Genomic DNA, 24313 nt, shown 5'->3' with positions numbered 1-24313 from the left:
ACACCAAAAAAATACCTTTATATATATATATATATATATATATATATATATATATATATATATATATAGATACTGTATATATAGTCAGCTTTTTAGGAATGCATTCATATACTGTAGATGGCTATAGCTATGAAATTCTCAATAAAAGGTTTGGACACCCACATTTTTACTAATTTTTCACATTTTAGAATATTAGTGTCATTAGAACAGTCATGCAATCAATCAAATGTAGCCACTATTTATTCCTCAACAAAACCAATTGCCAGTGTTGGGCAAGCTTCTTGGAAAATTTGGTGAGCTAAGCTAGCAGTTACTCTACATTAAATGAAGCTTCACTACACTGAAGCTAGTGCTGGTGTTGTATACACTGTAATCCTCGTTTTTTTCCAGATCAGTGTTTTCATATATAATGCTCCGAGTTGGCAACTGTTCCCAGTGGACCAACAGAGAAGGGTAAGAGAAACGGGGTGCTGCTGGCATTTTACCAGCTGCTTATAGTCAATTTCTGTCTGAGTTTCTCCTTTGACATGCACACACACACATAAATCCATATTAGCCTGTGGCTAAGCGCTAGCTTATCCATGATAACTGTTCATTATGAGAACATAATGAGAACACCTTGTCTGTCTGTGGGTGTGTAGTATGTCCAGCCGTTCATTCTCACCTCAGACTTTGTCGTGTCATGTCTATTATGAGCAACTGTTTTCTTTTTTATTCGGTTCCTGTAGCACCAATTATCCCCTAATTATAAATTTCAGATGTTGAAAACATCATAGTAAACCATAACCTTCAGTTTCACAGCTCTGAGCAGTGACAACACTAATTGATGCCCTGTGCCCAAGATCCAAAGGAGTATTCGCAATCTCACACTCCTTGCGCTAGAAACACACTGAATGGATTATTCCCGAAAAGTCATAAATCTTTCACTGTGAAGTGCGGAACTGAGACAAGTGCTGGTCAGAGATCATTAAAGAGACAATTAGCGCACTGACCCGGGGCCCACCCCTCGGCATGCCCCAGAAAAACATATCTTTTTCTGTTTTTGTTGTTTTATTCGTGACTGTGACAGCTAGGCGTAGTAACACAGGCTGTCTTAATACATATTTGGACTGATTTATTGCTCCCTGCTGAGTAGAGAAGAAGATTTGTCTTTGGTGTCCTAGTGTCTACTGTCCTTTTCCGCAGTCCTTGAAGGCCACAAGAAGGACAGCGGTGTCACAGGCACCTTCGGGCTTCTGCGGCATTGTGGGTAGGGATTTGCAATGTATTATGGCTGTGACGGCTAGCTTACAACCTTAGGTCATTACTGCTGCAGTCTCATGAAAACAGCCCACATGATGTGGGTTCCACAGTATATAAAACCTAGTTTTATTGTAGTGTACTGTATGACTTACTGTATATGATTGACAACTTATTTGGCTTCTATATGAACTGATACCGTAACTGCTAAACTCCATTTGTGAAAAAAGATGTAAGGTAATTTAGCGCCACAGTTAGCAAAATGTGATCTATTTTATCTATAAAGTGTCTTTTTTGATATTTAAATACTTTCTTGTATCCATGTTTAATATGCACCGTCAGCCAATCATAGTTTGATTTCCAAAAAAGTTTAAACAGTGTGATTGTATTGCTTACAAAACATGTTCGTTTGAGCGTACTGAATAGCCCAGCATAGCAACACTGGCTTAACCAATGGAATACGTTTTGGGGCGGGGCTACCAGTTTGGTTGGCCAATGGCAGACAGGAGTCAGGTTCAGTAAAATCTATTTTCAAAATAAATATTTTAGTTTGCTAATCGTTTTGGTGATACTATTGGTACAGAGATGACCGATTACCAAATTACCAATGATTCTCTTTAAAAATATATATATTCTTTTTTTTTTCGAAACAAAAAAAATCTGCTTATACAAAAACAATTATTTATATATAGTTTTTATTATATAGAGAGAGGAGGTAAGACCCAATATTTGATGACTTGCCTTCAATAGATGAAATAAAAAAGGCAAAAAGAGAAATCTGTTTGTAGGCTATTTATTTATTTAACTTGTCATTTAGTTTTATTGCTGAGCTTTAAGGCTGGGTGAATTAGCATTTAAAGCAGGCTTACAGTATCTGGGACAGTGCAAAAAGCCATGAATAACTGACAGCTGTAGAAAGCAGACAAGCGTGGAGGATGAGGCAGCTGTAGAAACGAGTCTGAACAAAGCAAACGGAGCGATACATTGCTGACAGAGGGGATTTGAATATCCATGTGTGGGAAGGAGGGCCAGCTTTGCCTTGGAGAAGAAACTCTGACCTTGAAGACGCATTTGATTAATGTGTATTGGTCTAATAGTCACAGAGAAGCCAGTGAAATATTCATACAGACTTATTTATTTTTGATGGGACCGTGTGGTGTAGGTGGGGGTTTGTTTGCAGCTCATTTCCAAGCAACTCTGTTGTATATGAAGCCAAATGCTGGTTATCCTTCAAAACTGTGCACAAAATATGAGTTTACAAGACAATAGGGCTAGAAGATCTGCCTTTTATGGTCTTCAAGGTTTATTTGAGGTCGTGAAAGGCATCACAGTCTCCCAAGAGCTCCACAGTGGCAATTACTGTCTCACAGGTGTCTGATATAAAAGATGTTTTCTCATCAGGACTGCCAAGCCTATTCTGGTGCCTGTCTAGCATCCGCGGCATCCCGCAGATAACACTCTCCTCCTGAGAGAGTGACACCTGTTGTCTGTTGTTTACAGGTAGAAAAGCCTTTCCCATGGTCCGTTGGCTGGCTGAGGGAAGCTCAGGGCCTGCCCCTGGCCCTCGGTTACCCCTTCATGCATAGTTACCTTACCCTCGACTGCAGGCTATGTGTCTAATTGCCGTTTTATGGCTGTTTAGCCCTTGACTTCCCCGTGACTCCTTTGGCGTGTATTATTGATGAGGCGCTGCCATCCCACAGCAACTCACCAAATGCTTTCGGGCATTGAGAGTGCAGCTCTCTGTCATTTCATCGTGAGGCTTAGACGTCGGTGTGTGTGTATATGCCAAAACCACGCGGTGGCCGTTCATGGACGTGCAGATGTCATGAATATCGCGGATAATTAGACACAGCTGTGCCATGGCGATATGCGTGCAGAAAACTAGGTAAAATAATGTGGCTTTTTGCTGCACTTCATTGTGTCTGGTCCCTTTTCCAGCTTCACAAAGATGCTGTCATTTAATTGAGGTGTTAATCAGAGATTTGGAATTTAATTACTGATGTTTGTGCAGTGGGACATATATTCTTTAATTTCTTTATTTTCTGACTCCGTTTTTATTTATGAAGTAAATGTATAATGTTTTAGGTGTAAGTGAGCAGTAGCATCCCTAAAGAAAGAAACTTTTAGCTGTTTATTGTTGAGTAATACAAGTTTAGCCTAAATTAACATATTGGGGCTGACTAGTTTGGGACTAAGTGTTTTTTTATATTTTTTCCTAGATTAACTTGAGTAACAGGGTTGAAGGCAGAGCATGACTATATTTCTAAGTAGCTAGGTGGTAGCATTGCTAGTTTTTAGTTATGTTTTTCAGTGGTGAACCATGGTTAATACACTTTTACTACAATAAAACCATGGTTAATTCCCTGTTGAAAAAGCCAGCATGTGCTGGTTAGGTATGTTTTGAAGCATGGCTGCTGGTTTAAGATGGTCCTTAACTGGTCATGAGCTGGTCCTAAGCTGGTCATGTGCTGGTTTAAGCTGGTCCTAAATTGGTCCTAAGCAACTAGATCCCGCTCAGGACCAGCTCATGACCAGCTAAGGACCAGTTTAAACCAGCTCAAACCTGTAGTCATGCTTCAAAACATACCTAACCAGCATATGCTGTTTTTTTTCAACAGAGTTTTCATAAGAGTTTAGAGACGCTCCAGTAAAAGCTCCATGACTAAAGTAGAATTGTTACATCTAAAGTAGCCTACATGAAAATAATCATAATTTGAACAAAATGTATAAGAAAACAACAACAAAAAAACATAAATAATACAATAGATATCTATGTTGACTATGTCAGTATTGGTAAGCAAAGATTGTTTTTTTTTTGGCATATTGATTATTATTTGTATAACCACAGTTGTACTACAAAAACCATGGTTAGACTATGGTTAGTGTTGCAAAACCATGGTTAATTTGTGGTTACCGTGGTTTAACTATAGTAACCATGGTTGGCTGAGGGAAGCTCAGGGCCTGCCCCTGGCCCTCGGTTACCCCTTCATGCATAGTTACCTTACCCTCGACTGCAGGCTATGTGTCTAATTGCCGTTTTATGGCTGTTTAGCCCTTGACTTCCCCGTGACTCCTTTGGCGTGTATTATTGATGAGGCGCTGCCATCCCACAGCAACTCACCAAATGCTTTCGGGCATTGAGAGTGCAGCTCTCTGTCATTTCATCGTGAGGCTTAGACGTCGGTGTGTGTGTATATGCCAAAACCACGCGGTGGCCGTTCATGGACGTGCAGATGTCATGAATATCGCGGATAATTAGACACAGCTGTGCCATGGCGATATGCGTGCAGAAAACTAGGTAAAATAATGTGGCTTTTTGCTGCACTTCATTGTGTCTGGTCCCTTTTCCAGCTTCACAAAGATGCTGTCATTTAATTGAGGTGTTAATCAGAGATTTGGAATTTAATTACTGATGTTTGTGCAGTGGGACATATATTCTTTAATTTCTTTATTTTCTGACTCCGTTTTTATTTATGAAGTAAATGTATAATGTTTTAGGTGTAAGTGAGCAGTAGCATCCCTAAAGAAAGAAACTTTTAGCTGTTTATTGTTGAGTAATACAAGTTTAGCCTAAATTAACATATTGGGGCTGACTAGTTTGGGACTAAGTGTTTTTTTATATTTTTTCCTAGATTAACTTGAGTAACAGGGTTGAAGGCAGAGCATGACTATATTTCTAAGTAGCTAGGTGGTAGCATTGCTAGTTTTTAGTTATGTTTTTCAGTGGTGAACCATGGTTAATACACTTTTACTACAATAAAACCATGGTTAATTCCCTGTTGAAAAAGCCAGCATGTGCTGGTTAGGTATGTTTTGAAGCATGGCTGCTGGTTTAAGATGGTCCTTAACTGGTCATGAGCTGGTCCTAAGCTGGTCATGTGCTGGTTTAAGCTGGTCCTAAATTGGTCCTAAGCAACTAGATCCTGCTCAGGACCAGCTCATGACCAGCTAAGGACCAGTTTAAACCAGCTCAAACCTGTAGTCATGCTTCAAAACATACCTAACCAGCATATGCTGTTTTTTTTCAACAGAGTTTTCATAAGAGTTTAGAGACGCTCCAGTAAAAGCTCCATGACTAAAGTAGAATTGTTACATCTAAAGTAGCCTACATGAAAATAATCATAATTTGAACAAAATGTATAAGAAAACAACAACAAAAAAACATAAATAATACAATAGATATCTATGTTGACTATGTCAGTATTGGTAAGCAAAGATTGTTTTTTTTTTGGCATATTGATTATTATTTGTATAACCACAGTTGTACTACAAAAACCATGGTTAGACTATGGTTAGTGTTCTCCTTCAGGGAACGAGGGTTACACAAGTAACCTAGACGTTTTTTGGTTTTATATAGTAAATCCATGGTTAATTAGCTAATTATTCTGAACAGCAGTTGGTAGCTAAGCTATTTTTGAGTATTCTAGTCCAATCTGGTCTTGAATATCTAATACATTCAATAATAGTCATAATAATAATAATTAGCTTAACTCATTTTCTGTATAATAGTTGGTAGCTTAGCATCTTAGCTATTTTTTTTGAGTAGCTTGCCCTATACTGGTTACAGACACTGTCCACTTAACATAGGAATTGATTTTCTGCTGTCAGGGTAACCACCTGTTAAGTTTACTTTCTGAACGTACTCTCAGAAATATATTGTCTATTTCCATCTTTAATAACGTTCTCAACCTTTGTATTTAGGTTGTGTGTCACGTTTGATGTGTGATTTGATTATTTATTTCTTCATTGCCTCTTCTCCAAATCCAATTTTAGCTGACATTTCTTCTGACTGTAACGAAGTATGACCTTTGAAAAGGACACTTCCTGAATGCGGACGGCAATTTGGGCAGCTTCGCTACGCCGCAGACGAGTGAAGCCCAGTTCCACTTTCATGTGTTTGCAGTGCTTCATGGAAAGGCCTTCATGTTGTGCGCTTCTGTTGACGCATTTGTCGTCATCGCCTTCACCGAGGTTGACCATCATACACCCGAGAACAGCAGAAATGAGTGCACGGAAGCATGTTCTTGGCAAGTACAATGTCTGGTTAGGAGCTAATGAAGCTTTCAGAGGGACTCAATAATTCTTCTCTCTCTATGCTAATGCGGGTGAATGATCTGTCTCAATAAGGCCCTTAACCTTCCTTCCCACGTCCCACATGCGCCTGACTCCAAATAGATGACATGGTAATGACATAATTCGTATGCAAGGGCAGACGTCGAGACTCCCTCTGCCTTTACACGTGCATCAAGTACACGCAGGCATGTAAACATATACACGTACAGCTGTTATCCAGCTAACAGGAAACATTTAAAGATGCTCTGGCTCTCATTCGCCAATCACCCAAGCCTCGCTCCTCTCTGAAAGTCATTACCGTAATTGATAGTCTGCGACGTTCTGAAAGGGTTTATTTGGGAGCTAAACTCCCTCAAGGGAGTAAGACGGTTCACACACATCTTTGTTTATTGTGCTCTATTTTCAATCTAACGGCGTGTGTGATTATTTTCCTTTCTTTGGAAATCTACTGTCGTATTCTCATTGAATTACAATTTATGAGAATAAAAACATGAACACAGAGGTGAATATTTCTGCTTATGAATAAATTGGATTCTCCATGAATAGCCTACAAAATATAGCCTGAACTGAATCTATTTATTTTTTATTTATTTCTTTTTTTGGTCAGTGAAAGTCTGTGCTAAACCTTGTTACCTAAATATTGCACAGGATTTTTAGTCAGTGTTCTTTTTGCTTTTCTATTTTTCATTTTTCTATTTTATAAATTTTATAATAGCAAGAACTCAGTTACAGAAATACTGCACTGTTTAAAATCCTGATTTCTGTGATTATTAATTCATGCATGTTCCTTATATTGTAATCATTTATTTTGAATCAATTATTTACATACATTTATATAATAATAATAAAAAAATTATTCTTCTTCTTATTTTACTTTTTGAATTCAAATGGTTTTTTTCTTAATCCAAATGTTGGATTGTAGTTCTTGATAAAATTCAATTTGTTATAAATAATAATAATACATTATTGTTATTATTATTATTATTATATTTGTTTTTTTTAATACAATAACTTTGGTAACAGGGTTGAGGTTGCAGGTAACAGTACAATTTGAAATATACATGAGATTATTTAGTTGTCTTTCTGCCAGGCTTTTGAAATATTAATGACATTTTTCAAGTATTTAGTATTTTTCAAGTATTTAGCAAATTAGCAACACAGACCAAAATTTTACACACACACACACACACACACACACACACACACACACACACAGGTTTGTTTTTATGGTTTACGGGGACTCTCCATAGGCGTAATGGTTTTTATACTGTACAAACCGTATTTTCTATTGGCCTACACCAACCCTACCCCTAAACCTACCCCTTACAGGAAACTTTCTGCATTTTTAGATTTTCAAAAAAACTAATTCTGAATTATTTATAAGCCTTTTGAAATACGGGGACACTGAAAATGTCCTCATAAATCACCTTCTCATTGTAATACCTATGTCATACCCATGCTATTATACAAATTTGTGCCCTCATAAACCACATAAACATGCGCACACACACACACACACACACACACACAATCTTCTGTTTTTCCTGGTCCTGTTCCCCCAGCTGTTCAAGTCCTTGAAAGTAATTTTTCCATTGCAGATTTGTTATTGTGTGAGGGTCTTGCAGGAATCAAGCCTTGATGGACAGCACTCCGGGTTTAGTTGTCCAGATCCCCCAGACCCCTTCCTTTAAAGCCCACTGTCCAGATGAACTTGTCTATTGTGTGCTAAGAATAATAATGTTCCCACCAAAATATGGAGTCCTTGTGTGTCCCTGTGGAGGCCACCCTAATAATCTCATTATCAATTTAATGAGGTGATTAGAATGCCGAGGGCAAGCGGAGCAGGAGTGGGCGCGTTAGTGAGAAACTTTCATTTGAGGATCCGAAGGTTATTTTGTTTGTCAATTTATACATTTTTGTCTGTCTTTTTACCAGTCGTCACCTTCTCTCATCTACGGTGTGTCACAGGACGCTCTCCGTCACTGGTTCCTGCCTCCCATCCTGCGCCACAGGAAATGGGGAGAAAGGAAAGTGTGAGGATTCACAGGCTGAAGTTGCTATGGCAACAAGTCAGAGCAGCAAGCACGTTTTTATTTTATTTATTTATTTTTGCTGCTGGAGATTCTTTATGTGCCACACTAGGGACCAGCTAAGCAGATTCAGATTAGATTGGTTCCTTTCAAGAACTCTCCAGGAAGTGCACCTTGTTTACAGTGGTACTTACATCTTTGTACCATGATATGCCAAAAGGGCCCTTTAAGCTCTCTTTTATCCTATTATGACTTTATTAGCTACCAAAATATGCATGCTGGGGTTACTAAACAAGGTTCACATATCTGAAGAACTTTTCAGACATACTCTGCCACCTGCAGGTGAAAAAAATAATTAAATAAATAAAATGCAATTAACCTTTCCTGGTTAATAAAATATCTATCTATCTATCTATCTATCTATCTGGGCTGGATAAAAAATTTAGATTCTTCTCATTTTTTACGGAATTATATCGATTCTTAAATCCCAAGAATTGATTAGTCTAGCCTGTTTTCAGTTAATGGACGGAACGTTGAAGGGCACTTCCCATCCAATATATCGCAATAAGCATTGTGCTTTGGTACTTTTAATATGAAACAAAGTCTCAGATTTCAAATGATGTCCTTTGTATTGCAGTATTCAAACAATAAATGCCGTTTTGGCGCTGTTTAATGTGGAGTGACAGATCGCTGTAGCGCCTCAGTTCAACAGACGCGGCAGCGCGAGGCGCACGTGAAACGATCATCTCCTCCACATTAATACCAGTTTCAGCACAAAATAAACATGACTAAACATCCGAAGGTAAGTTAAAAAAAAGAGTATAACTTTACAATCCGTATCCTGTCTCATGTAATCGCTCAATCAGTGTTTTAGCCGCGCAAAGACATCAATATAAGGGCTTGTAAACAATGTCACGTAACATCACATTTACCTCAGAAAAACATGTTCGGTCACGGTGACCATAAACTCATTAGTCAGCTAGAAAAATAAACTGTAGAGAGGGGCATGTTGCTAAATACAGTATATGCACCATATACAGTCGTGGTCAGAATTATTGGCATGGGGTACTTTTTATCCCTGTGTGCACCAAACCCATCTTGAGTGTTTGCTGCTAAAAAGCTAATTTTTTTTAGTTACTTCTGACCAGAGAAACCAGTCCCATTTGAAGTTCCAGTCGTGTCTGACAACAGAATATGCTGGGGATTGTTTTTGGATGAGAGCATTTTATTTTCTTGATTTTTTTTCTTCTTGAAACCCTCCCAAACAACATGTGGTGTAGGTGCTGTTTGAATTTTTTTAAAATTAGTTTTTAAGTTTTTCTGACCCTGAGACTCAACTATTTTCTGCAATTCTCCAGCTGTGGTCCTTGGGAGAGTCTTTAGCCACTCAAACTCTCCTCCTCACCGTGCATTAGGATGATATAGACACACGTCCTCTTCCAGGCAGATTTGTAACATTTTCTGTTGATTAGAAATTCTTAATTATTGCCCTGGTGGTGGAAATGGGAATTTTCACTGCTCTAGCTCTTTTCTTAAAGTCACTTTCTAATTTGTGAAGCTCAATTATCTTTTGCTGCACATCAGAAATATATTCTTTGGTTTTTCTCATTGTGATGGATGATTAAGGGAATTTGGCCTTTGTTTTCCCTCCTATTTATATTCCTGTGAAACAGGAAGCCATTGCTGGATAATTTCATGTTCATAATCACCCTGCTATGCTCACATTTTGTAAATATGAATGTGAATATACTTCACAGATATTTTACTCATAAGAATTTCTAGGGGTACCAATAATTGTGTCCAACGTATTTGAGAAAAAAAACATTTATTTCATAATGAGATTTTCCCCCATTTTCAATTGTTTTAGTTCAATGAAAGGTTAGATTTATGTTAATTTTTAAAATAAAAGATCAAAGTGATTAACAATGCAGATTTATTTTCACAGCCTTCTTTGATCATATTTACCAAGGGTGCCAATAATTCTGACCACGACTGTAACATCTTCATTATAATTTTTACTGTTCTTCAGTGTTTCATTTATGTTTGAATGAATCCATAAAGTTTTCTGACAGCCACTATTTAAATGTTTATAGCCTATTTAAAAAAAAATAAAAATTAAGTAAAAATATTATTATGTAATTCTAACTTTATTATTTTAAAAACTTAAGTGTAATTTTAGCAGTTGTGTTGCCTATAAATCAGTTGTAACCTTCAATATTATAGTAATGTAGCTAGTACTAACTGACTCTCGTGTATATTTTACAGCATTAGTTGAGAGATTTTTTTTCCTTGAGAAAATTTGGCACTACCAAGTTTATTACACACACTACCAAGTTTTCATTTTAATTTTTTAATGATTTTTTCACAGAAGACTTAACAAGGAAAAAGGAAAACTTTAATATTTTGTAATATTATTACAATTTAAAATATTTTTTCTTTATTTAGATTTTTTTTTAAATTTTCTGTTTAATATATATGAAGATTTATATTTTAATTTATTACAGTGATGGCAAAGTGATTATTTAAATGATTATCAGTTTTTAAAACTGCTGCTCTGCGTAATATTTTTGTGGAAACCACATTTTTCTTTTTTCTTTTTTAATTATAGAAAGTTAAAAGAACAGCATTTATTTGAAATGGATTGTTTATTTTATTTTTTTATATAACAATGCAAAAGTCTTTACTGTCACTTTTGATCAGTTTAATGCAACCTTGCTAAAATAAGCATCCCTGTTTTCTTAAATATGTGTGCACAATAACACCAGGAGCATGCATTACATAGGCCCAGAAGTAAAATGATTAATTTTGATTTCAAGTTGATGTGTAATATTTAAGCTTGGTTAACTCAGGTTGTACAGGCCCAGATCTGCATTTAGGCTGACAGGGCTCCACTTCCATTGTTTTATGTACAATAGTTCTAGTTAGCTGTAATGATCTGTTGTTTTGCTGTCAGTAGTTGATGAAATAAAATGCAGGTGAAGGAACGGGTCAGGGACGGCCAGTCAGCAGGCTTCAGTCCCCTGGGCGGCACTGGGGTGAAAGGATGCATCTGGGTGCATTGATTATCTGTCAGCTGCACCTGATAGGATCTGAGCGGACCAGTGTTGGGGTATTAAGTGATCTGAAGTATTCAATAATTATTGATAATGAAGGCCTGTTAGTGAGGCTCCAGGGTTTTTGTTTCAGCCCCAGGAGAGGCATTGCTTGCTGCCGTCTCACAAGGCGGTACTGTATGTATTTGTGCATGTAAGTATGCAAGAGAAAAGATGTTTACTTTTAGTTTAACTCCAAACGCTCTCCTTATGGAGAGCTTCGGTGAAATCTTGAACAGCGTTATTCACATAATACCTTTCATTTCTGTGCCATCCCACTGTATTAGTTACTGGACTTGACACAAACATCATTTAGAGACCCTCACTTCTATTTTGGAGTAATGCTTCCATTTCGGCCTCCCACATCTAAAAGCTCTGTTCTGAAAACATGCCTTATCTGCTTCACAGTCATTTAGCATTGTATTGAGTTTAGTTGCTTTTAAGGCTCCAGGCCTCCTTTTCCGCGATTTAATTTGTTGTCTTGAAAATGACCAAGTCTCTGTTTATTGGATTGGTGAGGCTGCAAGGTACCGTACTGCTGTACTTATTCCGTTAACTTTTGGCCGGTCGCCGCACTGCCGTTGTTGCCTCCCCTGTGTTTTCTTTATCACCTTGTCGCAAATAGTCATTGTTAAATCATTAAACTCTCTCTCTTTCTCTCTCTCTTTTTTCTCTCTCTCCACTGCAGAAACTTGTCCGGGAACCCTCTGACAACTCTCTCATGGCAACTTTTTCAGAATCTCCAACTTTTCGAGCTGTAAGTTAAATGTGTTTTTTTTCTTTCTTTATATAATCAAGCCTCCATTGATTTTTCGCTGTGGTTAACTGGCGGATGGACACCATGCAGGGTTGAATTTCATATCTAACACCATAAGCGAACATAAGCCTTGGTTGTGACGCATTAAATGTTCTTTTATCAGTCTGTAAATGCTTGAAGCCAATCTTGATCAACATATTATGCCAGTTTTATTCTGCATCATGCCAGTATTCATATTCATTGAATGTCAAAATGGGAGAAAGACCTGATGATTTCAAAATGCCACGTAAGTCTTTGCACTGTTAGGTTTTTATAATGAGGTAATTGTTACTCATTAGCTTTTTGGCTTTTTGACGTTGTGTGCTTGCATCAAAGTTGCATTGTCTCATTGGAGCTGTTTGAGATTGTGATCCGATTGGGAAAGCACAGTACATTTCCATGCAATTTGCTATCCATCTCAAGTGTGTCTTAAAAGGCATTTACATTTAGTCTTTTTCTGATTAAATAGCGAAAACCTGAATCGCTGCTGTTTTAATGTCTTTTGACAATGAATTCATTTGTTATCTATAGGATGTATTTAGTAACTATCAACAGGAAAACTACTAGAATTTTACATTTTTAGGTGCACCTAAACAATCTGAGACAGAATTCATCTGTCGATAAATTATTTATAATTTTTATTTATAATAATCATTCATTTGTTTAACTAATTTGTTAACAGTATTTTTTGCCCTGTTCTTGCCATGGAAATAATCCTAGATGGTGATATGGTATAAAACAAAACAGAACAAAATAAAAATCAAATCAAATAATAAATTATAAAATAAAAATAAAATACATTAATTCATAAATAAATACATAAATAACATGACCAAGTATACATTTCTCAGTAATGTTTACTGAAAAAGGGTTATTATAGTTAATTAAACCTAAAACTGAAACTTAAATCAAAGCCATGCTTTAACCAATTTTATTTCAGCTTGTTGACAAGGCAACATTTTTCATTTTAATTTAGTTTAACTTAATAAAATAACTAAAACTGATATAGAAGTTAATAAAAACTATATAGACATACATATATAAAAATATATATATATATTAAAGGGGTCATATTATGTTGCTAAAAAGAACATTATGTTGTTTATTTGGTGTAATGCAATATGTTTATGTGGTTTAAGGTTAAAAAAACACATTATTTCCACATACGGTACATTATTGTTTCTCCTCTATGCCCCGCCTTTCTGAAACGCATCGATTTTTACAAAGCTCATCGTTCTGAAAAGCAAGGTGTGCTCTGATTGGCCAGCTGTCCAGTGCGTTGTGATTGGCTGAATACCTCTAGCGTGTGATGGAAATGTTACGCCCCTCACCATACTGTGATGCTGTGTCCCGGCGCGATGAGACAACACCAATAAAACCCATTACAAACGAGACATTTGTTGCATCCAGTGGGGACATAATTACTGATTATAATGACTTATACTGTCTTTTTACGTGTTGCGTTGCGTATCGCGCCGCGTAAACATAAATCCATGTCTGCATTTGTGATCAGAGAAACGACAAACAACAAGCGCTACTCTACACTGCTCAAAACTCACGTTTGAATAGTCAGTTGCAAGTTCTTTAAATATAAAAAACGTACTTACAAGCTGTGAGTCAGAAGCGCCAGACTGTCCTTGCAAAGTTGTAACTGCCCCACTTCATAGAAACAGCCTTTGTGCACAGCATTGTAGAATACTCTGCAGGTTCAGGAAACATCCTCCATAAAATGCGCTGCACACATCCGAATATTTGGGTTGAACTGTTCTGGAACAGTGTTGTAAATGCAACTTAACCACTGATTTCTAGTTGTGTCCTCTTTTGGAATGCCAAACAAAGTAGTTTCGCTTTCACAACGAATCACACAGCGTCTCCACGACGTGGCGGTGGCTCCAACAACAATACTACAGTGAGAATAAAAGTTACGCCTTCTTTCTTTGCGTATACAGTTGGGCGGTATGTAAATCTTCCCACACAGTGATGTAGACATGTTGGGGGCGTGTTTAAACGAGGCGTTTTAGGAGGGCGTGGACGAGTCTAAACTTTTATAAAGAATATCTCTTTGGGTTTGAGACTTTAGTCTTTGCAACTTTAGGGATCTTATCAATGCACGAACAGCTTGTAACACTCCAAAGAGAAAGGAAAATTTGAAATTGCATCATATGACTCCTTTAACATTCAAATTAAATCTGGAAATAAAATAATGTATAATATAATAACTGATTTAGAATATTAATACAAACTTTAATAGCATCTCAGTTACACTAAAATAGCACTGTTCCAAAATAATTCCCCATACAATATTGTTAGTATTGTATTAGCATAGTACAACTTTGTAAAAGATGATTAGTAGTTGATGTTATGTGATGTGCATTGTGCGCTTTTTGAGTGACATTTTCTTTGCGATATTATTACCTTTAAATCATTATGAAAGGTTTGGTTTAGCAGTTTTGAAAGTGTTAATGTGTTTATTTGGTGTGCAAAATCAGTCATTTGGCAGCGTTAGCCAGTCTTTGGGCTCTTGTCTCAGGATTATCGCAAATCAAGTAAAGCAATTTCATAATTATGGTTCAGGTGTCATCGCATTCCTGTCCAACATGCAAACACCAATCAGCTGAGTGCATAGGGCTTTATCCATACAGGCATCTGTGTCTTGGTGTGTTCGTGTGCGCGTGACTAAACGTGATATTTTAAGCCAGGGAAGCAGGACAGCTCCTCTGAGGTGACCCATCTTCTCTACAGGGTTAGCACGTCCTTTGGAGATACTCCAAGGAGAGGAGTACTTTTGGATTTCCTGAGAGATATCGAATATGTGTTGTCTTAATGGGTAACGTAATTTAGCTGCATATACTGTACAAGACATGGCCTTCTAGTTAGCATGTTTGTCGAGTCAAGTATCTAGTGACATTGGTTAAATATGATCTTGATTAGAATTTAAATGTATGGTTAACAGTATATTATGACATTTAGCTTCTTGGTTCCTTCATATTTTGCAGGTCAGACGGAAATGATACATTTCCAAGCATTAACAGCTGTGCTTATCATGTGATTAGACTGAGGGTAAATTAATTTTGTGTGAAATAACGCAGGTCATATGGGTAATACCAGAGCCATGAAGCGATGATGATTGTGGGACACCATCTTTAAAGGGACAACACAACCATATTCCATATGTGCACTGTTGCGTAATACTAGCACAAATGCCATCTGCCTCCTGAAGTTTTAATTTCTCGTTGTTTTTTTGTGGTCTAATCCCCCTGTTAAACATACATATCACTACAAGGATCAGTGTTAATTTAAAAAAAATTTTTTGAGGCTATTTGTTGTGTCTAGTATGTTTTTTTTTTCTTGATTAGAAATGTAAATACATTTATTTATTTACTTGAATGTATTGCCCTGAATATATATAGTAAAATATATAGAATTATATATATAAAAAAATCTATCTGTCTGTCTGTCTGTCTGTCTGTCTGTCTGTCTGTCTATCTATCTATCTATCTATCTATCTATCTATCTATCTATCTATCAATTATAAAAGGTTCATAACATATTTATAATTTTTATTATAAATTATATAAAACAATACAAATTATAATAATAGAAATATAATAGAAATTATAACTATTTTCTACACATTATATTGTTCTGATACAATTTTAGATTTTAATACAATAGTCATTTTTTAATATTCTAAAAATACATTACAATAATTTATATATACTATTATTAAAATAATGAAAACATATGATTTTAATATGTATTCTCTACTGATTATATTTGAAATGATATGATATATAATATTTTATCATTCTATTTTCAATATTATATATATATGTATATATAGTAATTTTAATAAAATATTACAATAAATTATATATAAATAAGTGTGTGTCTGTATAATCTGTTGCAATTATTAAAATGAATTGTAATAATACCTTTTTATCATATTACATTACGTATACACATATTTAAAGGAGTTTCATTGAACAATGACAGACTTGATTGAAAGGATTTGTGGATTTGACTCTGTATATATCTGAGAAGCTAATCCTCATCTACTGCTTTGTTTTCTAAAGTGGCCTGTTGTTTAAGCAATAAGCATGTCTGCCTGTGCTGCGATTTCAAATGTGGTTTTAGTATATGAAACACATTCAATGCTACTAAGCAGTCAGAACTACGTGCACAAAGGCCTGTATAACTAGCATAATGGTCTAAGCACATTAGTGCTTTACTTTGCGCTCTTGGGAGACTCGGATTTGCTCGTCACAGTGCTGCCAAGATTTGAGACGCAGGCTGTGGGAATCACACATAATGTCTGCAGTCAGTGCCAGCACTCTATAAGAACTGATGCGAACACCTGCAAAAGCGTCTTGGCGTGAATGCAAGTGTTTGTCCGCACCCACGCGCGAGTGTGCTCACACATGTAATTGCTGTCAGTTTTTCTTCTTGACGGCCGGGAGGTGAGAGGGGATGTGAGAGGGGCGGTGAGTGTGTGTGTGTGCGGCTCAGGACCAAATGTGTAATCATAACGTAGTGGAACGGCCTGTACAGATAAGCCAACCCTCTCCAAAACTTCCTTATGACTGCGGGGAGTATGGAGGGGACGTGCCAATCACCCGTGCCTCTTATTCAGACCCATGTCACAAATTAAAGGGGTCTAGCCTCCTTGTCTCTGAGCATTTAGCAGGAGTGTTTTTTTCCTTATCATATGCTTACATAGTTTGTGTGACATGCCCTCCTCCTCGAAAACTACAAAACTAATTAAGAACAGCTGCTTTATCTAATTTTTCATCTTTTTACCTGTACCTGAAGATAGCTGGTTAGCGGTGCGGAACCTAGCGCCTTTAGCTAGCCCCCTTGTTTCTGAGACAGAGCTGCAAGAATGTGAGGTCAATCACTGGACACTTTTCTCAGTGAATATCGATTTAAGTAATTTAATTTCAATTAATTTGCATATTATGTAATTCAGTTAGTTTATAATCAGTTTAAAGACTTAATTTGTTCATTTTCTGAATAAAAGTGAGTGGCGTTTTCCCATGCAGAACTGTTGTAGGTGGTTATGAAGAATTGTGTGTGCTTGCTAAGCTTGCACATATATTTTTGTGTTATAATTTCAAATAACTAGATTAATTTACTGGCATATTATATAATTAATTTGGTTTATAATCGATTGACTGCCCTGTTTTTAATTTTCTGAATAAAAGTGAGAGTGGTGTTTTCTCATGCAAAATTGTTGTAGGTTGTTACCAGGGATTGTTTGTGGTTGCTAAGGTGTTGATTTGGTGATTTTAGTGGTTGCTAAGTGTGTACTACTTTGTCGAATACTGATTTATGCAATTTCATTTAATTGGATTAATTGGCATATTATGTTATTAATTTAATTTGGTCATAAGAAAATTGTAAGCCTGATCGCTTAGAAAAGTAATAGTATACTTCTAAATACAAATAAAAAGTTTGCTATTAAAAGGACTAAAATGCCATGCATGGACTTGAATTAGTGAATAATTTTATGTGAACCGTCTAAATGAAGTGATTCAACTAGAACGAATCAGATTTTCCAAACTTACACATTACAAAATAAACATTGTGACAGAAATTTGTGCAGTCCTATATGTTATGAGTATCATTATAAAAAATTGGTTTAGCAGTTCTGAACAGATTTTCATCTTTTAATGCCAATTAAGTGAAATCAGTGTGCGATAAGAGTCGTTTGGCAACGTTTTACATGATTGTGATATTAATTTCAATAAACATTGTTACGTTAAATCATTTGAAAACAAGAGGATAGACAAAAGACTGATTTTGATATATTTTGCGATCCCTGAAATCTGTGTTAGCTGCCAAAATTGTGGCAAAACTTACACAGTGGGCACCAACCACCAAAATCTCAGAGTCATATTTTTTGGACTTGCGCAAAAATGATGGACCAGACTCTGTAATTTACATTTTCATTCTCCTCGGGCACTAGCTGTCCCAAAAGGGATGAAGAGAAAGAGGAAGGACTGCAGTAATCAAGACAGATATAGAGTGAGATGGAGAAGACTGCGTTCAGCAGGAATATTGTGGCCTGAAATTAGATCTTTTGCATAGACCATATTGTACAGAGTGAATGGCCATAATTAGTCTGCTTTGTGCGATAAAACAGCAGAAGCCAGTGGAGTAGCCTAATCTGAGGTCCAGATGTAGGCCAAGTGTGTCATCTATGTTTATTTGCCGCAAATCCAATTAGGCATTCATTGTAAATAAGCTCGTAGAGTAACATCAGTAAATGCTGTAGTTTTCTGCTTTCTCTGTGATCTACTTTCTGACATCAGAACCGCAAGAGTTCGAGGCCTTCAACTGCAGCAGGGATGTCAATGTTGGATTGAACATTTCTCTGACAGAATATACCTTAACCCCTCACTCATTTTTGCTTCAGTGATAGCAATCTCAAGGCACGCTTGAAGTATGCCTGGATGTTCGTCAACTTGCCCTTGAGGTGATCTTGATTTTAAAGATGTCAGCTTATCCTTCACAGCAGGTCCTTGATATCTCTTGCATTGGCAGATTTTTATTGACACAGAGAGTCGTTGTTGGGCAAAATCAAGGCAGCAAGTATCTCATTCAGTCATGTGGCTGGAACTTGACACATTAAAGACTCAGATCAACATGATTAGCAGGTTTGGCGAGAGTGATTTTCTTATCATTGTCCTTGTAAGACCCGCTGTATGCACACTGTACGTCATGTTATATATGTTTTTCCCATAAAGATAAACTTTGAAAGTAGGTCAGGTTTGAATATATTGAAAAAAATATTTTGTCAAAATATATAGTCAAAAATAAATTGTCAGTAAATGTGACAAGTGAATTTGCTACTGCTAGTCAAATTAGCCAGATGCTAATATAGATTGGGTTTCTGACATGCCCACATCCTCAAAAACTACAAATCTAGCTAAGAACCTTATTTTTCATCTTTTCACCTTTACAGAAGATAGCGGTGAACTTTAGCTAGGCCTCTTGTTTTCTGAGCATTTCAAGATTAGCGTGTTTAGAATGAGTGATTTTTCTTTCTTATCGCTAGTCCATAAAAACTACTGTATTACACAGTGTTTGTCATTTTAAATGGTTTTCATGTAAAGATACCCACCTCAACTGGTAGGTTACAGACCCAAAAAGGCATGGGCAGCAAGATAAAAACAATGCTAAATGCTAATAATAAAATAACAAAAGAGGAGTAAACTCTCATATCGTTTGGCATTGATATATTTTGGTGCAAAATCATCGGTCACTAGGTAGCAGCTAGTCAAATTAGTCAGATGCTAACATAGACCGGTTGTATGGCATGCTCTTATCCTCAAAAACTACAACACTAATTAAGAACAGCTGCTTTCACCTAATTTTTCATCTTTTTACCTGTACATGAAGATAGCTAGCTGGCTAGCGGTGCAGAAGCTAGCGCCTTTAGCTAGCCTCCTTGTTTCTGAGCACTTTCAAGTGCGAGTGAGGCGACAAATGGTAAATCTTCTGTACCCGCTCGGAGGATGATGATATGATACAAGCCTATTTACGGCCAAAGCACAAAAGCGTATTCGCCACAGTCTGCAGACTCAGTCACTCAGCCGCCGCTTTCAGCCTCTCAGCTAGCAGCTGCGAGCACCACCAATCCATTTTATTCTGTTGACCTTTCTCTAATCTCCGTCTGTATAAAGCGGCTCCCACAGACACGAACTTCATGTCTGGCTCATCGCTGGAAGGATCATCACTGTTAAAAAAAAAGAAGGACTAGAGTAATAGTGACAGTCAACACGCTGCGGGGAGAGTGTGTTTTAAGGCATTTATTTCAGACATTTACAGCTGTCTATAATGAATGAAAAAATATGAACCAAAACAAAAACACTGCAATTTGGTTTTCAGCCAGGGACCCGGTTAACAGTTAAATCAGATTATTTAACAAGCCCAGTGTTGTTGATTAGCCGAGGTAGTTAAATACTAATTATATTTCCAGGATGAAGGAATTACCTTATGTGGGCATTAATTGCATGGATAAAAAGTTGTGATGTAAACAATTGATAAGAGAATGCTAATTATCAGATTTCAAATTAGAATATGAAATAAATACAGAATGTGCCAATTTCATTTTAAAAATAAAACTTTTGTAGAGAAATTGTAGTGATTGCTTTTTTTTTTTTTAAAGAAAGAAAATAAATAGATTTTATTAATCACATGCTGTTACTATTGATTTATCAAAATGAATTACAATCAGATGCATATTTAAATATTTGTCTTAAAATTAAAGATATTTAGCAAATTATTAAATCATGGAGTATTGAGTGACATTACAAAAAGTGGCTTTTTAAGTTATTGTCATAAGTCAATGTATTTTTTATTTCTATATCAAATAAACTTGCAGTCGATAACAATATATTTTGCAATTGAGATTGTCATTAAATCATCTAAAATGATTTTTTAAATATATTTATGTTCAAATAAAGATAATTCTAAAATATTATTGTGACAATTGATTAAATCATTGAATATTGAGTGCCATTACAAAAGGTAGCTTTAGTCAATGTACAGTCAATCCACAATTTATTCAGACACCTTCAACATTTCACACATTATCACAGTTTATTCGCTATAGTTTAGAAAATGGTAATACAATATGACAAGAACTCAGAGTTAAACTGTGTCGGAACAAATTCATCTTGATAATGTCAGATAATACTTAAACAAAACATGGTCAGGTCAAAGTGTCTGAATTATTTTCGGTTCCAAATTATCATCAATTTTACTGGTAGTCCACTGTATGAAGAACTTTTGAATATAATATGTCACAGTTTATTTTATTTTGCTATGCTCAATTACAAGTTTGTGAGCCTACAGGATCGACAGGATAGCCATGACCAAATTTAGTAATTAATAAAAATAAGTAAATAATAAAAACTGAATTTGGAATTTTTGGAAGAAAAGCTTCTCAAACTTGATGAAAGCCCATGGTTGTTAGAATTTAGATAATTTTAAAATGTTTTCTCTTAGGGGACCTGACCTCCCTAGACTCCGGTGATGCAACCTGCCGAATCAGTGCCAATTTTAGGAGTGATTGCACTGCAGGAGGTGTCCATCAGTTGAATGGAGCCTTGCCCAGAAATCCAACCAATGCTAATTTAACGTGCAGGTATGGATTCTGGCTTGGATTCACTTTAAGTCCCTGTCAAACACGACACGGAAAAGGGCAGTGAAAAACCAAAGCACATACTCACTCGTCTTGTTTGTCTGCAACTTAATGGGATTACTGATTGGGAGAAAGCTGTAAAGCCTGGTGATACATTGTGTAGGGAGATCGTATATTAATCCTTGGTCATTATGCATGTGGAAAAAGATTAAAATGCATATATTCATTAGTCTTGGGAGTGTTAAACAGAACTTGGCAATATTGCTGAGAATCCATTTTTCACAGTTCCCTTTACTTCCTACAAATGTTTCTGATTCCTATCAGAACCTGGCAGCATTTGTGACGCTTTAAAGAAGACGGCTTGTTTAGCGTCGTACAGAGGAAACATACTAATTAGCATCACAGAAGAAAAAAAACTGCATATCTATACTGCATTTAGTGGTGTGCTCAGCATGTCTGACAAATGGAAAAAAAAAAACTGTGGTTTTTCACAATATAACTGCAAGATAGGACTGTGAAGGAAGTGTTTTGGCAGTTTTTAAAGCAAGGTGGGCAAATTTAGCGAGTATACAGGTACTTACATTGATTTCTGGTCCCACCTGTTACCATGACTGCTTGTCTTTTCAGATGTCAGACCACACCAACACGGTGCTCTCTATCAAGACAAGGCCAAGCTTTTGTTATACTATCTAGTGAAAGCGTGAGAGGAAAACAGAGATGCTTGACAGAAATCTATCAGTAATTTCCTGGCCAGTTAAAGTAGCACACTGCCCCGAGGGACACAGACCTGCGTACTTGCACTCTGAAAGCTTCCCCAATGAAAATCAATCATGAGCAATTCATAAGCTGAAAAGTCATCGGGATGCAAGGCAGTGTTACTTTAAAGTGCGTGGTTTATAGTTCACAGTAGAATTGCAGATAAGAGTTGAAGAATATTAATTAACTACAGTCAGACAAGCTATAAGTATTGGCTATACATAATAAAAAATGTATAGCAAATCAGGGTTAATATGCTTTATTGTATATAGTGTTTTTGTTTTCATGTTTTCATGTCTACAGTTAATTCAAGGATATAAATAATCAGTACAGTTCAGAAGCCATGACTGATTGTGCTAACTTTAAATAAAAAAATTTAAAAAATTACCCTGCTAAAGCTTAATTATATATATATATATATATATATATATGTGAGTAAATAATGACTGAATTGTCATGTTAAAGGGAACTATCCCGAGGATTGGCTTGCTTTTTTTTACAATCCGACTTAACCATGTGATGTTTCAGATCCTAATAAAGCTACTGCCCAACTGTTTGCTCAATTTGACCACTTTTAATTATGGACCCTGCCACTTATCCTTAGTCCATTTGAAAGATAATTAAGAACACAGATGTGCAAATGATGGTAGACCGGTACGTTTCCATCTGTAGACCACACAACTGCCCATCCTTGTCCGCTACAATCATTCCAGACTCTTGACTGAATTGAAAGGGGAAAAGTGTTTAAAGCGAACACCTAAAGTCCTGGTCCGAATTATTGGCACCCTTGGTAAATATGATCATAGAAGGCTGTGAAAATAAATCTGCATTGTTAATCATTTTGATCTTCTATTTAAGTAATTCACATAAATCTAACCTTTCATTGGAGAATAAGAATTCCTCCCTGGTATGCTCAAAATTGTAAATATGAATGAGAATATACTTCACAGATATTTTACTCATAATAATTTTTAGGGGTGCCAATAATTGTGTCCAACGGGTATTTGAGAAAAAACATTTATTTCATAATGAGATTTTCCCTCATTTTCAATCGTTTTAGTTCAATGAAAGGTTAGATATTTGTGATTTTTTTAAATAAAAGTTCAAAAGGATTAACAATGCAGATTTATTTTCACAGCCTTCTTTGATCATATTTACCAAGGGTGCCAATAATTCTGACTAGTACTGTATATATATATTTGCTTGCTTTCTATTTTTCTCTTTCTCTCTTGCTCTCTCACACTCTCTCTCTTTTGTGGTGTTTGGCCCTTTATGTGTGGAATAATAGGGACGATGCTTTCATATTGATTGTTAGCCTGAAGCAATCACTCAGAAGATGAAGATAATAAGCTCAGAAGAGAACTAGAGAGGAGCATGACTGATGCCTGGCAAAATGTTCATACACTGGTGATGATGTCCCCCTGTATCGATTATTACATCCCACTTACCATGGCGATTAGTTAAATATTTAATGCAATTCCGTAAAAAAATTGAAACCATTTATTCAGTCTTTCTGTGCCATGTATCTATTACAATATCAATGTCCGTTCTTCGCAATTTGCTTAGTTCGTTTTACATAAAGACGTTAATTCAGGACTAAGGGGGGCACTATGTTTCTATGAAATATGGATTTTCAATAGAATACTGAATGCAGAGGATTGTGGGTGAGGGAGGTGAGGGAGCAGTTTTAGATTAGTACGGCTGGGTGATACAGTAAGAACAGTATCACTAACAGTATCTTACTGAATCTAAACTTTTGAACTGTAGTGTGTAGGTGTGTCTATGTATTGATTGATTGATTTAGAAAATTCAATATATCATTCAGCCACTAGTAAACTACTTGCCTGCCATTTCCAGATTTTTCCATGCCAGAAAATAGAAGTTAGCCGCATGCCTATTGTTATCTGATGTCACCAGGGCATTCAGTAACACAATCTCATACTTCTCTGCCCACTCGTGGGCATATTTCAGTGTCACTCACGCTTTCTCGGGTCACGGCAGACCACCATCAATCTCTGTCATTCGCCTGCTCTTGCTCTCGGTTGTGCAAACACTACTCATGCCTGACAGAGCAGCGCTGCATGTTTCGCTCACATCCAATCCATATTGACGTGTGTCATTTAGGGCTGTGGTCAATGACGAGTCTTTATCACTCCCGACGCTCCCACTGCCC

The 24313-nt window shown here is 36.4% G+C and overlaps 1 protein-coding gene across 1 annotated transcript in view; it reads left to right on the top strand.

Moving 5' to 3' along the window:
• The window catches only part of ntrk3a (neurotrophic tyrosine kinase, receptor, type 3a), a 232477-nt gene that overhangs the window by 75470 nt on the left and 132694 nt on the right, over positions 1–24313 (top strand). Inside the window, exon 4 of the mRNA XM_016269255.1 lies at positions 12126–12194. Within this exon, the coding sequence (XP_016124741.1) occupies positions 12126–12194 (69 nt within the window). The remainder of the gene's footprint in view (positions 1–12125; positions 12195–24313) is intronic.

This window comes from Sinocyclocheilus grahami, unplaced genomic scaffold (genome assembly GCF_001515645.1).
Source record: "Sinocyclocheilus grahami isolate Dianchi unplaced genomic scaffold, SAMN03320097.WGS_v1.1 scaffold50.1, whole genome shotgun sequence".
NCBI classification, from domain to species: domain Eukaryota; kingdom Metazoa; phylum Chordata; class Actinopteri; order Cypriniformes; family Cyprinidae; genus Sinocyclocheilus; species Sinocyclocheilus grahami.
Note: the sequence above shows the minus strand (reverse complement) of the source record. Positions and strands in the feature narration are given on the sequence as shown.